Raw genomic sequence first — 19,390 nt, 5'->3', positions numbered from 1 at the left:
TAAGATCAAACCTCCAAATCCCTATTTAAACAAAACTTCAACCATACTTCCATTGATCAAAGACTTACCTATTTCCTAAGTACATAAGGTAAACAATATTTTGATGGTCAAATCAATAGGATCTTCAATTCTTATCAACAACAGTTTAATTAAATCAATTTTTTAATTTCTAACAACTCCCAGTTCAAGTTTAGATCCCCTTCCAATGGCCTCTGGACTAAGTGAGGTCTCTAACTAACCCTTTTCCTATAAAAAAAAGGGGCAACAAAATCATAGATTGCAAATTTGGTTGTGGTCAAAGAGGAAAATATTAATCCAACTAAAGCAGATGGTTTCCAAATAAACCATAATCCTTTCACATTACACACTTGAAAACAAAAACACACACACCACAGAAGTACTGTAATCTCAAAACAGTTCTGACCCACATATGACTCTTTCTCAAGTTCAGATATTATACTAGTAGTTACTGCTCCCAACAGTTGATAATTTGCATATAGAGATTTGTTTTCTGCTAACAGAGCTCAAAAACCATGCATCTTGATGTTTTCCTTCTTCACAATGCCAGCCTGAATGAGGGAGAAGCATCAACAAAGTGAGCATGATTATCATAATATATGAATACAATTAGCGGATCATAATATATACATGGTATCATAATCAAATTATGCCTGACTTATGAATGATACCTGCACAAGGAATGTGGAAACATTCTTCCTTTGATCACCCTGAAGTTGAATGACCTGCACCCATAGGAAATCAAAATACCAACTCTCCGAAAATGGTGTATTACAGAAGGTAGAAATATTGATGATGTGTTTTTAGTAGAAATGTTTTCTTTATAAGTGTTTTCGGGAGAATCACCTATCAAATGCTACAAGTAATTTTTCAATTTTTTTAAACATACTTTCTAAATTTTGCTGAACGCCTGATTTTTCTTCAAATATGCTTTCTATGATAGAAGTGCTTTCTAAAAGCATTGCCAAACACACTCTTAATTTTCTACTAGATTTTCATTCAAAAATAGAAGGCTGGTGGAAGTTTTATTTAGCGTGTAATCAATTCTTTGCCCTTTAAAGAGGGAATCAATGCAAGTTTCAAAAACAATTGCAGGATCATCTTCAATGATAGTAAAACCAAAGACTGGAAGGTTTAGATATGAGCTCTATAGGTTTTAATGAAAGGGTAAGAGGCTAACCTGGCCTAGCTCAGGGTCCTGGACAACAGTGCCATTGCAGCAGAACTCCTTCTTGAGGTCCTTGAGAATCTTGTTGTAGCTGAATTCCTTCTTCAACCCTTGCACGGTAGTCAGGCTTTTCCTCCCATTACGCTGCTGGATACGCACATGGACGTACTCTTTTGCCCCAGCGCCCGAGTCCTCAGCATTTGCATCAGCAAAAGGGTCTGCCTCATCACAACATACCACAAAGAATGGCATTAGATTTGGTCACAGGGATGTAAATGGATTACTGGTTTCTAGATTTCATTAAATATTTGAGAACATTTATTAGTCTGAACAAAGAGAACATACCAAAAGTGGTTGGAATATTAGCGTCGAGTTCAGACATGAAACTTAGCTGATGGATGGAAGTGATTGAGTAACCTAACAGAGATTGCTTTTAATTTCAATCAAAATGCTCTGTTCCAAAATAGAGTGAATATAACCAAATTAGTTAAAAACCAAGCAGAAATATCATGAGGAATTTAACCATGTCCAGATCAAAAATCCAATCAGTCAAAGCCTAATTAGAACCAAAAAATTCAAATAAGATAGAATAATCTTGGATTGTCAAAATTAGAAGTATAAAATGGGCAACTGTCACATATATACAAAGAACTAATTTAAGATAAACAAAATTAACTTGTGATTTCTAATGAAGCATAAGAGAATTTTCAGAACCAATCTGTCATTCACATTCAATCGCCTAGTCACTCTTTTGTTAATGCCTGGATTAAGACCAAGATCATACAGAAGAAGAAACAAGTTTGGAGCGGTTGTTTGATGGGCAAATGAGCTGGGAATAAGTTCTGATTTCTGAGTGGCTGTAACATCCTTTTAAAATAAGGGTATGAATCATCCTCAAAACATTAAAATAAAGAATAAAAAAGAAAGATCAAAGTCCAACAAGCATCCCAATAAGTCAGACTAGAAAAAACCAAAATGATGAAAAAACAACAGGTCGATCAGTAACTGAAAAATGATGAATGCAACCTAATTGCACAATATCCAATAACGTATTCAGAAGAATAACAAAGTTCATGGTGGACATAAATACTTATGGCTGAGAAGCCCAACAAACTAAACGAGTAACCCTTATAAATGAAGAGTAAATGCACTTGAAATCATCAATAATACATGCCACAAAATCTAACCAACAAATAATAGTAATCCAGAGCTAGAAGATAATGAAGGAAACCCAATTATACCAAACCCAATAACCTGTGAAAAAATTGAGTCTGATGACGAACTCCAATATGTACATATAAAACTAAGAAAACCACAAAAAGCCAAACTAGGAAAAAGCCAATAACACCAGAAACGAAATGTTGAGAAAAAAGGGTATATCCAATGAAATCATCAAGGAATCAACAATATAGTAAACAAAAACTTTTGAAAATATGAAGACAACCCACTCATACCAAATTCAATACCCAAGGGGGAAAAAAACCTTGTATTCATCATGTATAAATACAACCAAAGCCCCAAGAAAGCAAACTGGCAAAAACGCAGTACACCAAAATTCATATTTTATCTGATGAAACCACCAAGAATCGATGCCCCAAGATCCAAACCAGGAATATGAGTAATCAGTGACTGGAAAATCATGCACGCTTTCAATCATACCAAACTGAATTATGGAAAACTTGATGTCCAACATATTTTTGAATACCGAGAAAACCCAAAAAAAAAGGCCAAATAAGAAAAAAAACCAATAACACCAACATTCATAATGATTTCCTTCTTGACAAAAAGTATTTACAATCAAATCACCAATAATTCAAACCCCGAGATCCAAAACCAACAATAACAGCAATCAGCAACTACAAATTCATGATCACACCTAAGTATACAAAACCCTAAAATATAGAAGATAAAGATGCATATGTAGAGCTAAGGAGAAAAAAACCAATAGAAATTTTTTTCACATATTGGAAAAAGCAGTAAATACATAACCAGAAGAACAATTTTTTTAATCGGAGATCACCAAGAGCTCAAACCCAAAAATAATATTAAGCAACAACTAGACGATCATGAACAAAACCCCAAATCGTAGAAAACCCACAAATATAATCAGAAAAAATAAATTGTAGAAGAAAAAAGATCGTACCTTTCCCACAGATTCTGGAGAGGAACAGAGAGAGAACAAGATAAAGAAAGAGAAAGGGAAGTGGGTTTAAGAAGGCTACTCTTAACCACACAAGTTGATTCTATCTAACCCTGGTTAATGGTGTAGAGTTAGTGGGTTTCGTACGTATTTATGTGGGCCTCCCACTTTTCTGACCGTCATAGGCCTGAAATAGACGGTCATGATTGCAACCCATATTTGGCTGGGTCAGGTCCACTGTCTGCAGATGCATTCGGATCCAGATCAGTATATGGGTCGGGTCACCAATTTCCAACCTAAAATAAATTTGGAAGTCCACCCTCGATGCACACACCGGAAAAGGAGCTCCTTCATAGTCTGACCCGAAATATCGGATTCGATTCACGCCCTAGTTCAATTCGTTTCAGTGAATCCTGACGAGAAGCGAAGAGCCCATCTACCTTTTTCCGCGGTGTCTCCAGGAATTTTCTCTATTCTCCATTGCTCGTTAATTGTTTGATGTAATGTCTCAAAGAGAACCCTCTTTACATTTTCAGTTTTCGATTCTATAATAGCACCAGGAGAGAGCTCAGAGTTGTGTTTGTTGCTGTTGTGATGGCATTGAGGGGGAAATTGTGGCATTGTTTTTTGGATGAAGCTAGTGGCTTTGCCATTTATGCCAGATTTTATAGCGTGAAAGTGGACTTGAAAAAGCTCAGGCCAATGATTCTCAAGAGAATTGAGAATCGAGCTAAGGAGTATCCCATTAGCAGCATGATTCCGGTTGCGCAGGATGTGCTCAAGGCACGGTCTCTGCTCATCCAAGGCGTGTCTACCCTCATGAATGTTTTTCCTGTCATGGCCTGCAAGTAAGCCCAGAAAATCTTTACTCCATTTAGGATTGATTGTGTGATTTATGATCAATATCTGTGTCTTAGAGGATACCCATTTGATTAAATTATTCAGTTGAATGCACAGTTAAAGATATGATAGGTAATGCATAGAATGAAATGACAGGAGTGGCTCTTCCCTGTGCTGACCCTCCTCTCTTATTGGAGTTGTGACCAGCTGTGTGAAAGTTAATGCATTAAACACATCAACATGGATGGAGTTGAGATTATCTTTAGTATCAAATGAAACATGTTGATAGTCTTATTGGTTACTCTCCACCCACCCCGGTACTGCAGAATTCTTATTCTTGCATCAAATTGGGTTTCTCTCATTAGCATTTTTCCGTTAAAGGTGTGGCCTTGTGAGTGCTGGATGACTTAGATCATATAGAAGTGTATCAAAATTAGAAGTTGATTTTTCAATTTTGACTTTATGCAGCGATTATTAAGCATGATTGTGTGATAGACTAGATTTTGTTGAGCTCCAAGAATGATGTTGCGTGACTAAATTATTATGCCTAACCAATATAGAGTATACTTGAAGATCTTGAAAGTGTCATGAGGATTTATGAAATTGTTGGGAAAATTCACTGCTCCCATGAAATTTTGTTAAAATCTTCTAACATTTAAGAATCTTAATGGTAGCTCCATTTTCTAAATTTAGTGTAGTTTAACCTTGTTTCATGCAATGCCAGATGTTGACAAAAACTCCAGAGAAACTTCCATGTGATACTTGATATCATTCTGTCTTAGGCTTGTAAGCTAAGGAAAAATTTAGCACTCTTTCATTTTCTTTTTATAGGAAATTAGTATGTTCTTAGCATTCATCTACAAATTTGATGGGGTTTACACTATATGACAGAGAGATTGTTACTTCAGCGGTTTTCCTAATCCTCGTATCAGACAACTTGACATGTTTGTGTGTTGGGCTCCGGTTTAGGCACCCATTTTTTTTTTTTTTTGATCAATAAGTAATATATGTATTGGAAAAGAGGCGCTAAGTAATATATGGGCTCCGGTTTAGGCACCCATACTTCCCCAGATTGCCATTTCGTACACTTAGGTGCTATTCGGTTTGACTTTTGGAAGCCAAAATCAGCTCTTTAAGCCCAACAAGAGCTATTATACGTGTTTGGGTGTTTTTAATAAAGCCTTTGGTTTCCAAAAGAGCTTAATGGAAAGTAAGGTCAAGGTTGTTCCTCATGAAAGAACATTTTTAGCTTATGCAAGAAGCTGTTTTATGTTTAATGAAACTTCAAGAACACCTAAACTGTCCCTTTGAGACCATGGTTTCAGCTTCAGCTTCTGCTTTTGCCTGAAAGCGGAAGCAAAAGTCTATACCACACAGGGCCTCAGTATCGTGCAATGTGAAGATCTCACACTGCCTTCATGCCAAGTATTGTTGGTATGGAATAATGTATACTATCATCTCTTCAGGATTCGGATAGGAAGATCTACCAGAGATTTTGTCCAATTTTCAACGATCAGAGAGAATTATGAGGATGCCAGTTCATGATTATGTTTTCAGTACAACAGTCTATATGACTCAGAGACTACATTATGCCTTGCAGAGCACCTTATGGCCTTGCACTTTTAAGCCTGCATGCACATGCATCATTTTGTAGTAGTGGGTAGTACAGACCTAGTTGCGTTTTATAAGTCAACTCAGCTCATCCAAAGAGAATTGTATTACCTTCTCATACCACCTATAAACCTCCATGTAAACAGTAATCTGTGGGGAAGTGATATCTTAAACAGCATCCTATGAAGGAAGTGTAAATTTGAATAACTGAATACTTTAAGTGACCTTGTGCCCTAACTATGACTTCACATATTCAAAAAATTTGAAGGCCAAGCATTTGATCAAGTGGCTATATCAAATTTATATTCAAGCTCACTTGAACCCATGGAAACTCACATATTTATCTCTCTCCTGTGGAAAGTACTTGATCATGCTGCTGTTTGACTACACATTCTGTTCCCTAAAAAGAAAAAACTTGGTTTCTTACTCCATTAATGGAACACTTTTGTAGGTTCTGTCCAGAAGTATATATTGGTGAGCAAGGTCACTTGATTCAGACTTGCTATGGTTACAAGCGCCGTTCCAAGAACCAGGTTCATGAATGGATAAGTGGTAGCTTGAATGATATACTAGTCCCAGTAGAAACATTTCACCTACAGAAAATGTTCCAAGATGTAATCAAGCACCACCAAAGATTTGATTTTGACCGTGTTCCTGCAGTATTTGAACTATGCCTACAAGCAGGGGCTGATCTAGATGAAGAAAATTTGAGTTCCAGCAGTTGGAAATCTGAAAGCACCTTTAGTGGTGTCCATGGAACCAAGTCTTTGTCACCAGATGAACTGAAGTTCATAGCCACTGGAACTTTGAGGGCATGGGAGGTGCTTAGATCTGGCATTCGGAGGCTGCTGCTGGTTTACCCTGCCAAGGTTTGTAAGTACTGTTCAGAAGTTCACGTGGGACCATCTGGGCACAAAGCTAGGCTTTGCGGGGTATTTAAGTATGAAAGTTGGCGGGGTGCCCATTTCTGGGAGAAGGCGGATGTGGATGATTTGGTGCCTCCTAAGATTGTGTGGCGACAGAGGCCTCAGGATCCTCCTGTGCTTGTGAATGAAGGGCGGGATTTTTATGGACATGCACCTGCAGTGGTGGATCTGTGTACAAAGGCTGGGGCAATAGCACCAGCCAGGTATCACTCTATGATGAAAGTTCAAGGTCTGCCAGGACCTACTGGAGTCAAGTCCTGAAGCTCTCAGTTGCTTCATTTCCAGAAGTGAGGACTTCAGGGCCCTTCATCTGGTGCATCTTGGGGCTGGAATTTTTACAGCCCTTCAAGTGGTGGAGGGTTCTTCCTAGTTCTTATATACAGCAAGAAATTTGTAACATAATTTTTTGACATTAGATATGCTCATTTGGGAGTTTCAATCACCGGGTGTAATCTTTGTACTTGTTCATCATAATAAGTTGCTCGATCGCCTTTGCCTCTTTTAGCTCAGGAGTTAGAAATTCATTGATCAGTTATTAATCTTCAAATGTATGTGAAATTGATTGATTAGTTATATTTTGAAATGTGTGTGAAAAGACAAAGCCAGACCTCATTCTTGACGTATTGAATGTTAGTAGCTATTACAAAAATCATATTAAATTAAGCACCCGCAACCAGTATCTTTGGTCTTGATCTTCATACTTGACTTTGGTCTTTCTTTTCATTAAAGAAGAAGAAATATATACTGAAAAAAAAATTCATATAAATCAATAGATAATAGGATGATAAAATGATATTGACTTTTTCTTGTCTCAATCATAAGAAGCGCATTTCACAACTGCCCCACTTTCTAGGTTTTGTATGAACAAACTAGCTTAAGTGCTGTCTACTTCACCACCTTTCTAGTTATCTACTTCCGCTCATCTCTTTTCCTCAAAAGATAAAGAGTTCTGTGTTGTGATTTTGAATATGAAGCTCCAAGTGGAAATATTGACAGGAAAGTTTTTCTACATTGAAGTGGGTGATGATGGCAAGGTTGCAGATCTTAAGAGGGTGATTGGAGACCAGGAAAATCTCCCAGATGATAGACTCATTCTCATCCTCTACAACAATGAGGACAGCCAGGGCGTCTTGATGAAAGAAGATGACTCTTCTCTGGTTGATTATGGGGTCCAAGATGGGTCCCTTCTCTACCTCTTTTTCAGTCTCCCACCCCCTGATGATGGCTCCTTCCAAAATCTTGACCTTGCTTTTCTTGATTCACCCTTGGGGTTTCCAATTGAAACAGACAAAACTGATGCCAAATGAAAAGAAAATAGAGATGGGTGATTAGTTTTGTTCTTGATATAATTTCCTGTAATAAAAAAAAAAAAAAAAAAAAAAGAACTATTGTAAAAAATGAAAAAAAAAAAAAAAAGTTCTATAAAAAATTGTGAGCTCATAAGGTAGAATGCCTTAAAAGTTAAAACATGAACCCTTCAAAAATGTAATTTCTTTTAGTCCATATTTTCTTTATTTTCTTGCTAGGATATGCTTCAACTGATTTTCCCAGTGGAAAACCCTTCACAAATGGAGTTTTCACATGCACGTGTCAGCTAGAATCAACAACATGGGAAAGAAGAGATTTTCTGTGAAGAGTGTCATGAAGATCATACTAGAGAACACATTTGGAATGAATCAACAGAACATGTCTTTCCTTATTTTTCTAGCCATCCAAACACAGACTCATTTCTTTGTTGTTCAGAATTCATATACCCGAATCTGCTACCATCCTTCTACTGAGGGAAAGAGCCCAGCTGCATGCTGATGTGGCACTGGACTGACACATCTGGAGAATCGCTCCATATGACTTGATTTTAACCGTCAAGGAATGGGGACACACAAGTTTTGCTTTGGCACTTTGACAGAGTCTCAGACTTGAAGAAAATTAGGATTGAGAGGAAGTCTGGCCCACGGAAAAAGGATTATTCTCTCACTTATTCACAAAGATGAGATGTCTGATCATGATCCTTGTATAAGTATTATGTTAATTCCGGTTCAACCATAAATACGACACATGTTTAGTCTATCAAGAAAGTTAGATTAATAGGAGTATACTAAGGTGATATTTTTTTTTTGGCTGAATAGAAAAAGTCAAATATTTTGGTTTTCTTTATTAAGCTAAAAGTAATATGTTGACATCATCCAACATAGGTAAAATGAACATGTTATCAATAAGTTTAATTTAATTATATTGGATAATGTCAACAGGTTACTTTTAGCTGAATAGAAAAAGCCAAAATATTTGGCTTTTTTTATTCAGTCAAAAAACAAACACCACCTAAATAAACAAAAACAGCATTTGGAAGTATACAGTAAAGAATCATTGCACTAAGATTTTGCTGCTTTAGTCTTCAATTTAAAACAAGCTTAAGCTTTTAAACATGGACTTTAAACATGAACCTCTGTCTAATGTTTCTTGCTTACCAAAAACCCAAATTGAGAGTCCCAGATCATGCAGATAGGGTTTTATGACTTCTTTTTATGATTGTTTTTAGGTTAGGAGTCATTAAAATTCCAGGACAGAATAGAACTGAATCAAACAAGAAAATGGTGTGGAGGAGTGTCAACAATACATTCAGAGTGAACAAAAAAATCATGCAGATTACATTCCCACCTAAACGTTCACTAAAATACAGAGGAGATTCTCTTCATTTCAACCCAACCAAGACAAACTTATCCTGGTTTCTAGCTACCTAATATAGTTGCCTTCTTCCCAACTTGAGAAACCTGATATCATGGACAGGGATTCAGTGATTGTGCACATTGAAGGGTTGGAAGAAGTGGTCAGCTTCTCAATAGAGATACCCTCAGCAGCTACCTTCCGTCAACTGAAGGTAAAGATCAAGGAGAAGCTCATTCTTCCCAAGGATGGACGAGTACCCATGAATGATAATTCCACATTAGGGAGTCGGGGATTCAAACATCTCGCTGAACTAGTGATTAAGGTCATGCTACTACCCCAGGGAAATCAAATCAACATTACAATATCTATTCCACCGGGAACTAATTATTTTAATTTAATAGTGAAAGACAAACAAACTGTGCTGGAACTGAAGCAAAAAATCTGCAGCATCTACAACAATATTGGTCCACACAGATTTCAGCTTTTTCACCTCTTCACAGAGATGATGAACAATGTCCCGCTCTATAAGTATTTTGTCTATGAGAGTCCAATATCATTACGCTAACAGATTACTAACAGATTTCAGCTTTTTCACCTCTTCACAGAGATGATGAACAGTGTCCCAATCCATAAGTATTTTGTCAATGAGGGTCCCAATATCATTATGCTATTGAATTAGGATTGTAATTATGTATATGATCTAAGAATAAAGACTTTAATATATAGTAGTATCTTCTGTAATAGTCAAAATAGGAATCCTATGAAGACTGTTTGAAACGTGTGAAAGACAAACCCTTCTTGTTATGTTGGTAGCTATTGCCAAAATCATATAAAAGTTAAGCACCCATCTCATGGCCTCTATCTTTTATCTTAATCTACTTGTTCTCTCAATTCTTTTAGTAATTATGTAAACTGACAAAAAGAAGAAAAGACAGAAAAAATGAAAACTTACATAAGAATTAAGATTAATGAGGTAATATAGGGAAATTTTGTTTTAAAATGATGACCTTTTCTTTTCTCAATCAGTAGGTTTTGCATGAACTTAGTTAAAATGCTGTCTAGTTCACCACTTTTCTAGTTATCTAACTGCCACTCATCTCTCTTTTCTCAAAAGGGCGTTCTGTGTTGTGATGTTGAATATGAAGCTCCTAGTAGAGATATTCACAGGGAAGTTTTTCTACATTGAAGTGGGTGATGATGCCAAGGTTGCAGATCTTAAGAGGGTGATTGGGGCCCATGAAAATCTCCCAAATGATAGGACTTATTCTCATTCTCTACAACAGTCAAAACAACCAGGGCATCTTGATTAAGGAAGATTGAGACTTCTCTGGTTAATTATGGGGTCCAAGATGGGTCCCTCCACTGCCTCTTCTTCAGTCTCCCACCCCTGAATATGGCTCCACCCAAAACTTTGACCTCACTACCTGATTCACTCTTGGAGTTTCCAATTGAAACAACCAAAACTGAGGCCAAATGAAAAGAAAATGAAAATGGGTAATGTTGGTTTTTTTTTTTTTAATCTATTTTGTCTGAACAATTGTAAGAAAAAAAAAATCTTTCTTGCATAAGTTTTAGCTGTTTATCCCAACAGAAAAGCCCTTCACAAATGGAGTTTCTAGAATCAACTAAATGGAAAAGAATAGATTCTCTAAGAAGAGTGTCATGAAGATCACACTAGAAAACACATTTTGAATGAATCAACAGAGCAAGTCTTTTTAGCAAAAAAATTCACTCAAATACCAGGCTATCTCCTTGTTTTTCTAGCCATTCAAGCAAAAGGGGCAAGACTCTTTCCATTTTTACTTTTCCAACTCTTTCATTTTTTGTCAACTTTCCAACTCTTTCATGGGTTCCCAGGACTTGGTGACTTTCACAGTTGAAGGCAGTGAAGAAGTGGTGAAGTTCAGAATTCATATACCCCAATCTGCTACCATCCTTCAACTGAGAGAAAGAATCCAGCAGTACACTGGTGTAGATCTGGACCGACAGATCATTTTCGACAAGGAGACTCGCTTATTATGGCTTGATTTTCAAACTGTCAGGGAATGTGGATACACAAGTTCTGGCACTATCTTTCTCTTAGTTTTGCCTCTTCCACTTGGGGCACAGCTCTGCATTAAGATATCTAGTTGGGCAGCTGAGTTTCACTTGACTGTGCAAGACAATGACACTGTGTCAGACTTGAAGAAGAAAATTAGGACTGAGAGGAAGTTTAGCCCAGAAAAAAGGATTAGTCTTTTTCACTTATTCACAGAGATGCATGATCATGATCCCTTGTATAAGTATTATGTTAATGTGGGTTCTACCATAACCATGACACATGTTTAGTCTACAAATAAAGATTTATGGGATTATACTATGTAACCAGTATTAAGATTTTGCTGCTAATGTTTCTTGCATACCAAAAACTGATTTTTATTTTTTATTTTTGCCTAAATTTAGCATCCAGTATCATGAAATCGGGTTTATGACATTTTTAAGATTGTTTTTCTGTAGTCTTCAAAATTCCCAAAAATGGAATAGAACTGAGTAGTAAAAAAAAATGCTGTGAATGAATGTCATGAATATGACATTAGACAACACATTCAGTGTGAATAATAAAATCATGTTGATTCACCAAAATGGTGAGGATTCTCCTCATTTCAACCCAAACAAGACAATCTGATCGCAGTTTCTAGCTTCCTAAAACAGTTGCCTTCTTCTTGACTTGAGAAACCCGTTTTCATGGACCAGGATTCAATGATTGTGTGCATTGAAGGGATGGATGAAGTGATCTCCTTCACTATACCCATACCCTTAGCTGCTACCTTCCTTCAACTGAAAGAAGAGATCGAGGCAAAAACGGGTGTGATGGTGGAGCGGCAGATCATTTTTGACAAGGTCAAGCATGAAACCTTGCCCGATAATTTCACAGTAAATAACTGGGGATTCCAAAGCCCGGCTGAAGTACTGCTTATGGTGTTACCACTGCCCCTGGGAACCGAAATCAACATTACAGTATCTATTCCAACAATAGGTGATATTTTTAATTTAATAGTAGAAGATAAACAAACTGTGCTGGAACTGAAGCGCAAAATCTGCAGCATCAGGAACAATATCGATCCAGATGAAATTCTGCTTTATCACTTGGTCACAGAGATGGAAGACAATAAACAGCTGTATAAGTACTTTGTCAATCAGGGTTCCAAAATCATCCTGCTATTTCACTAGGAGTATAATTATATATATGATCTAAGAATAGAAGACTTTAATGTCTCTTAATATCTTCAATATTAAACTTCAATGTCGGATTTATAGCAAAAATGAAACAGTCGCATTATTTCTATTACCAAATATCAAAAATAAAATACCATCAACTTCATCTCCATACATATATAAACCCATACTTGAAACCAGGTAGATTCCAATATTAAACCAATACCCTAAATTTATTTGAAGTGACTTCAGAAGGCTGATATCCTTAATTTGGTGGGGGGAAGAAGACAGCATCAGAATTCCTCTTGGACCGGAACTGCTTCTCTGCATCAGGGGGAATATTGAAGGCAGCCTCCAGCACTTGAGGAGAAAGGGCCTTCCAAACTCCAGTTTTTCCAGCTAAATTGGTGAATATTGGACTGCAAAATTCACATGATAACACAATCAAAGGCCAGTACTTATCATGGAAATGATGAATCTAGTAGTTAAAATGCAGGGGATGACTTACTTGGGGGTGGAGATGATGGAGAACCACTCCATTCCATCAGGATCAGCTATCTTCGAAACCACGAAAAACCTTGGTACAATGAACAGATTGCCAGCCTTTAGGGTGGTCTCCAGGACCCTCTTCCCATCAACCCCTACAACCTGAACTCGGCCGCTGCCTCGGACCACATAAGTCACCTGCAGGGCCGAGTCACAGGAGAAGCCAGGAGAGCACATGGCACCCCCATCAAGTCTAACAAGATCAGCACCAAGCCCAACCTCACCAACCAGAGGCAAGTTCTTGGTATTCAGAACCACAACTCTTCCACCATTCTTGATATCAATATCCAATGGAGCTTCCTCACAGTTCAATGCCATACCGTTTCGGTGTTCGATTTTGGGTTCAGGCATCTTGAAAGTGTCAGCAAGCTTGACAATGCCAACCCCTGATTGCTTCTCAACGAGGAGTTTAGCTACTTTTTCTTCCAAGTCCCATGCCCTGGCCACAAACTCAGTTGTAAAACCAGTCATTAGGCCAGTTGTGCCTGTGAGAAAGAAATCGGTGAATTCGCCTGCTTTGTGTGCTTTTGAGGTTTCACCCAGGAAGAGAACTACAAGTTCAGTGTCCTCTTTGTTGTACCACCATGTTACAACACCGAAAGGAAGGGCAATGGCGTCGCCTTTCTTGATTGCAATCACCTTCTCCTCTGACTCAGGAAGGACAATTCCTGCAACCCCACTTCCTAGAAAATACCAGAATCATCAGTCAAAAAGGGATCAAAACTCAAGTGTAAGATTAGATGATCTTTAAAGTTATATCTAATCTCTGAAATTATGGAAGAAACAGATCCACACAAACAGTTATGAGCATCATAAAAGGATCATAAGGTTAGAAGATCTTTAAAGGTTAACCCAATCTTTGAAATCATAGAAGAATAAAAATTTGCAGAATTCGTCATGATGGGTTGGTCTTAAATGCATTTTCTAAAAACATGAACCCATGAATCAATACAGAGAAAAGAAGAAGGGAATGGAGGAATAGACCTTGAAGAACATAGGCAACCTTGGAGGAATCAGAATAGCGAGGAAGAGCAAAGCCATGCTTCTCAAGAGCAAGCTTGGAAGCACCAATGTTGCCTTCACGTAGCATGGGAAGCTCTGAAGGGCACCATGCAAAGTATGATCCTCCATTCTCTCCAAACAATTTCTTTGCCAACTTCGGAGATAGATCCAGTTCCATTTTTCTATCTTGTGTTCCTTTTTTCTATTTCCTTTTATTTCTTCCTCGATTTTAATAATTTCATAGATTGAAGCCCCTCAGTGCTCCATTTATATGCATCAAGATGTTAAGGTAAAGACTAATTCCAAATCTGATAGGAAGATAATCAGGAGTCTGTTGTAACAGAAAAGTTTTCAACGTTCCCAAAATTTAAGGAAAGAACACCCTTAATATTAATTTTGTCAAAAAAAAGAAAAAAAAATATTAACGTTGTCCCATTAATCAACCTTTACCCACAAAGGAATATATATATATATATATATATATATATATATATATATATATATATATATATATATATATATATATATATATCAGATCATATTTAAAATAAAATTACAAAAAGTTTAGAATTATCATGTGATGTTGGAGTTGGTTAATGAAAACCGTCATAGCATATTCATATGAAAATCCATGGAGAAAGAGAAGATAAATTCAACTAGATTTTCTTCATAGCATATTCTTGTGAAAATCCACAACATGTATTTCAAAGATAGTATTAAAAGAAAAGGAAAAAAGAAAAAGAAACTCCTAATGTGACTCTTCAAAGTCTGCTGTATAGCAGTATTTCATGTCTCAGTTCAATATTCAAAATCCATTTCGACTCACTGTGCCTCTGAATACGTACAGTGAATCCCCATCTTCAACACCATGCCATCGAAGACTGCAATTATCGCGCATAATTCTTTGTTTGTGAATGAACAAATAATCATCCCTAGGAAGAATTTTTCGGGCCAGAAGCAGTTGTCTCAGGTCATGAACCGTGTCCATGTCTCTCAGTTCCAATGGTATGCAAGCAGAATTAAGCAAACTTGACGAAGTTTGAACCACCACATTGAGCTTTCTAACGGGAGGTTGGTCCCTTGTGCGATTCAGAGCCTTGAGGAACACAATAATTTCGGAAAATTCACGTATGCCGTACTCACTTAAGTTGCGAAAGTCCTCTTCCATCTCTATACCAGAAAAGTACAGTATCATTCTTTTAATTGGGGTGCCTTCAATTATATGGATTTTCTCTTTTAGGCTTCCCACAGTTTCAGTTCTGTCCACTTCTATACTAATTTGTCTAGCTGAGAACTTAATGATGATTTGAATTTTACTACAGCGAGCTAAAGGGTAGTGTTCTATATGTTTGGTCATGAGATCAATTCTTGTACCTTCAGTGACAATGGGGTAATCTTCCATGTCCAGTCCATCCATGAGCTCCCACCCGGATACTGACAGGGTTTGTAGAGCCACTGGAACCCCATGGAGTTGCTCTATCTTGTGTTTGATTTCCAAAACTGGTTCTTGGAGGCCTATGTCTATGGCAAATTCGCATGTTCGTGCAGCGATAATGACCCGCATTGTGATGCTAATGTGAGATTAGGGAACAGTAAAAAAATTCAGAGTTGAGTATTTGAAAATTTATCTTCAGCTATATATGGAGAATGTGAAAGGGAACCAGGTTTGGAAGTTGGAATCATGTTAAGAGAATGAGAAATATCAAGTGTGTGCTAGTCATTTTGAGCACATTTTGCCTTTGTTTTCATGCAAATATACTCTTCTACATGACACATTAATTTTGTGTTTGTTAGAATCGTTGACCAATTCCATGGTTATTATTACTCCCATAGTTTGCTGATTTGTGCTTACCCGATTGTGGTGATTTGCGTTATCCAATTGAATATGTATTCTATATTTTCTTCACTTTTTCTATCTATCTATCTATCTATCTATCTATATACACGCTATGTATATATAAAAGATACCATACCCTTCTCATTTCTTCCTTATAGTTTTTTCACCCACATGGTCTTGGAGCATTAGGCTCTTTCTAATTTCTCTCAAAGTGTTCTTTTTTTACTTCTAAACCTCATTCGTGTCGGTGACATTCAATACTTGATTGCTCGGATTTTTGTTGTTTATCATCGGATCAAAACAAAATTTATAACATAATTCACTATTCTAGAGTAGCTTGTATCCCATCAAAAAGTGGTTTTAGTACAAACTACTATAGTATAGTGATTTTTAGGTGTCGTCCATTAGGATGGATTATTCTAGGTAATTAAGGCTTGAATGAGAGAATAAGAAATTATAGTGATCAAGTGAAATTGATTTGAAAATTCATAGTGAAAAATCAATTTAACAATGATCTAAAATTGAGAAGAAAAATGAAATATAAAATAGAAGAAAATTAATAGAAAATAAAATTCTCGAAGTTAGGATTTTCTAGAAAACAATATATATGGTGAATAGATGTTGAGATCTAATTTTCATCAAGTTATATTGAAAACCTAAATTTTCATCTAAACCGATTTTTAATTTAGCTTTAGGTCTAGACCTAATTTCTCTTCAAATTAGGTCATTTAATCCAAGAGATCAATTCAAATCATATATTCAATTCATCTTAAATTATTTTCCAATGATTCACACAATTCAACTATTCAATCTCATCAAATCTAGCATTAAGAATTTGATGAATTTACCTAACTTGCATTGTAGTAATCATCTAAGACAATTTGAAGAGAAAAATCCTCAAATTTCAATTAATCAATCAATTGGATCAATTTACTTTTGCAATTCAAGTTCATTTTTCTAATTCACCATAGATCTTGCCTCTAAATTTTCTCTCCTCCGAGAAAAACAAGATTTAGCCACTCATGCTTATAGATTTGGTCTCACAAGGCATGTTTGACTAGCGAGAAAATGAGAGAAAGTGAAGGAAAGTAGAGAATTCTATAAAGAGAGAAAATTTAGAAATGTCTACCATTAGAAAAAAAAATGTAAAAAGTCTCCAAAATGAGTAAATCAAGTTTCTATTTATGGGCCAAGGTCAAGTGGACACTTGGCATCATCTAAGAGGTCTTCTGGAGGTTTCTTCATCAAGAAATCTGAAAAATATGCAATTTTGCATGAGCTCCAACAATTTCGCACAATTGTACGAAGTGGAAAGTTCATTAGCACCATTTTCGTCTTCCTGGAGCATTTCGCATGACTGTGCGAAATTAGTTTTCACTTCTCCCCTTTGAGATGCAGCCAAAATCCCATTATGTTTCATTTCGCATGTTCATGCGAAATTGAAAAACATATTTTTTCAACTCCTTTTTGTCTTTTCTTCCATTTATATCTCTTGATTCCACTTCAACCACCTCCAAATCTACAAAATATACTAATTAATTATAATTGAATGTGAAAATAAAATAAAATAATCATTTAATATGGAGAATTTATGGAATCTAAATCTAAATCTATGAAAAATTTACTAAATATACAAATTAACTATAATTGAATTGGAAAATAAATTATAATTATCATATAATTAAATGTGAAAATAAACTAATTGAATCTAATTCTAACTAGATTGATTGTGAAAATAAAATTAAATAATCATCTAAAATAAACATATCCATCTATAATTAAATAATCAAATTATCCTAAGTTAATTCAATGAAAATATACAAATTAATTATAATTTAAAACAAGCATACCTTAAAATAATTAAATAATTGAGCAATCTTAGAAAAATTATGGGCAATGAGAGATCAAATGAAGAATGAAATCAAATATGGATGAAATTGATGCAAAATGAGTTATTTATAGGAAAAAAATTGAGCCAAAATAGCTGTTGAAAAATGATTTTATCGTTGAAAAACATTTTTGGCTGTTGAATCAAAATTTAGGCGAAATCTGATCGTTGGATCGTGAAATAACCATTGGAATATCATCCCAACCATTGGATCAAATCCAAATTCAATTTGGGGCATTGGATGGACTACCACCATGACCATTGCACGCGGAAGCGAACTAGCTCGTTAGTGCATGCAAGCGTGATCTAGCTTATTAGTGTATGCAGGCGTGATCTAGCTTGTCAAATCATACTCAAAAGGGTAGCAATTTTTCTTTAAAAATTGGTGATTTATCGTCGATATATTGTCAAAATATCAGCAATTTTTCCATGTGAGCGACAATTAATTGCTAAAATTGTCGATTTATCACTATGAGTCGATATATTGCCGATCTATCAACGATATTTTGGCTATATATCCTGATTTTTCGCCTCCCTAGTAAATCCTCACGAAATATTGTGTTGAAACCCTTCGATAAATCCTGATATTTTCGTCCATGCTCACAACATGGTTCACCAACCCGTTGCAGCATCTCTAGGCAACATGCTCTCCATGCAACTTTTGTGCATGCCAAATCTCCTCTTGGCATGAACACCCTACAACATGCCTCACTAGCATATTGTAGTGTCTTTAGGTAACTTGTTGCATGCTTTATATGTAGCATGTGTGTGTGTTAAAACATTTATCACACAACATGCCTCACCAACCTATTGTAGCTTCTTTAGGCAACCTATCACATGCTTTTTATGCAATTCATGTGTTCTTATCACGTCTATGTTGAGAAAACCCTACTTATGCATTTGTCTTGTTGCTACTATGATTTTATACCTTGCTCAAGCCCTCTTCTTGATGTAACAACGAGTTAAGGCATTGCACCCATGATTTCTCATCCTCGTGCAAAAGGCATTGTGTCCTTATGCCAATCATTAAACATCCTCTATGAGTTGGCTTCATTGATAAGTACTACATTGCTATGCCTTGTCCAAGTCCATCTTGGTATTGCCATGGGCCATGGCATTACGCTCACAGATCACCAAACCTGCTCTTTGCACAAGGCATTACGCCCCTGTAGGTTAACCCTTGGTTATAGGCCACTTATAGAGCCAAGGTGCTGTCTCATGAGGCCTTGGTGTCGTATGGTTTATGTCAAGGGTCTAACACATATTGTAAACCTTCATCCCACACTTCCTATATTACAAACCTTCACCTTACTCTTTCTATACTACAAGGCCTTCAACTTATAATTACCTAAGTGTTATTGATGATCACCAACTTGTGGAACTCTTTCTCCATCCTCCCCTTCAAAAGAATAACAATAAAAAGATAAAAATAATAATCTTCCCTAGATCTCTTGAACTCAATTTCGCTTGGGTTTGACACCCAAATATTCATTGGGTACCATAATTCAAAGTCTTCGGAGACTCCGCAATAAGGAGAGTACAAAACTAAGCAGCA

General features: G+C 36.4%; 4 protein-coding genes across 4 annotated transcripts; 1 reads left to right on the top strand and 3 right to left on the bottom strand.

Annotated features, from left to right (window-relative positions):
* Positions 1 to 289: 289 nt before the first annotated feature.
* Positions 290 to 3,428, bottom strand: LOC117927353 (protein translation factor SUI1 homolog 1). The gene is made up of 5 exons (XM_034846847.1): positions 3,330 to 3,428; positions 1,532 to 1,639; positions 1,199 to 1,404; positions 690 to 743; positions 290 to 569 (listed from the first exon to the last, which is right to left on the bottom strand). Exons 2-5 carry the CDS (start codon positions 1,566 to 1,568, stop codon positions 525 to 527), a joined length of 342 nt encoding a protein of 113 aa, XP_034702738.1. The 5' UTR covers positions 1,569 to 1,639; positions 3,330 to 3,428; the 3' UTR covers positions 290 to 524.
* A 164-nt stretch (positions 3,429 to 3,592) lies between these two features.
* On the top strand, positions 3,593 to 7,207 carry LOC117926279 (APO protein 4, mitochondrial). Its single transcript, XM_034845364.1, has 2 exons — positions 3,593 to 4,174; positions 6,229 to 7,207. The coding sequence occupies exons 1-2, from the start codon at positions 3,921 to 3,923 to the stop codon at positions 6,962 to 6,964; spliced, it is 990 nt and encodes a 329-aa protein (XP_034701255.1). The 5' UTR covers positions 3,593 to 3,920; the 3' UTR covers positions 6,965 to 7,207.
* A 5,413-nt stretch (positions 7,208 to 12,620) lies between these two features.
* Positions 12,621 to 14,330, bottom strand: LOC117927162 (glutelin type-D 1-like). Its single transcript, XM_034846580.1, has 3 exons — positions 14,093 to 14,330; positions 13,071 to 13,791; positions 12,621 to 12,981 (listed from the first exon to the last, which is right to left on the bottom strand). Exons 1-3 carry the CDS (start codon positions 14,286 to 14,288, stop codon positions 12,828 to 12,830), a joined length of 1,071 nt encoding a protein of 356 aa, XP_034702471.1. The 5' UTR covers positions 14,289 to 14,330; the 3' UTR covers positions 12,621 to 12,827.
* Positions 14,331 to 14,915: 585 nt separating this feature from the next.
* Positions 14,916 to 15,674, bottom strand: LOC117926505. Its single transcript, XM_034845608.1, has one exon. It carries the CDS (start codon positions 15,672 to 15,674, stop codon positions 14,916 to 14,918), a length of 759 nt encoding a protein of 252 aa, XP_034701499.1.
* Between the last annotated feature and the right edge of the window lie 3,716 nt (positions 15,675 to 19,390).

This window comes from Vitis riparia, chromosome 12 (assembly GCF_004353265.1).
Source record: "Vitis riparia cultivar Riparia Gloire de Montpellier isolate 1030 chromosome 12, EGFV_Vit.rip_1.0, whole genome shotgun sequence".
Classification (NCBI taxonomy): domain Eukaryota; kingdom Viridiplantae; phylum Streptophyta; class Magnoliopsida; order Vitales; family Vitaceae; genus Vitis; species Vitis riparia.
Note: the sequence above shows the minus strand (reverse complement) of the source record. Positions and strands in the feature narration are given on the sequence as shown.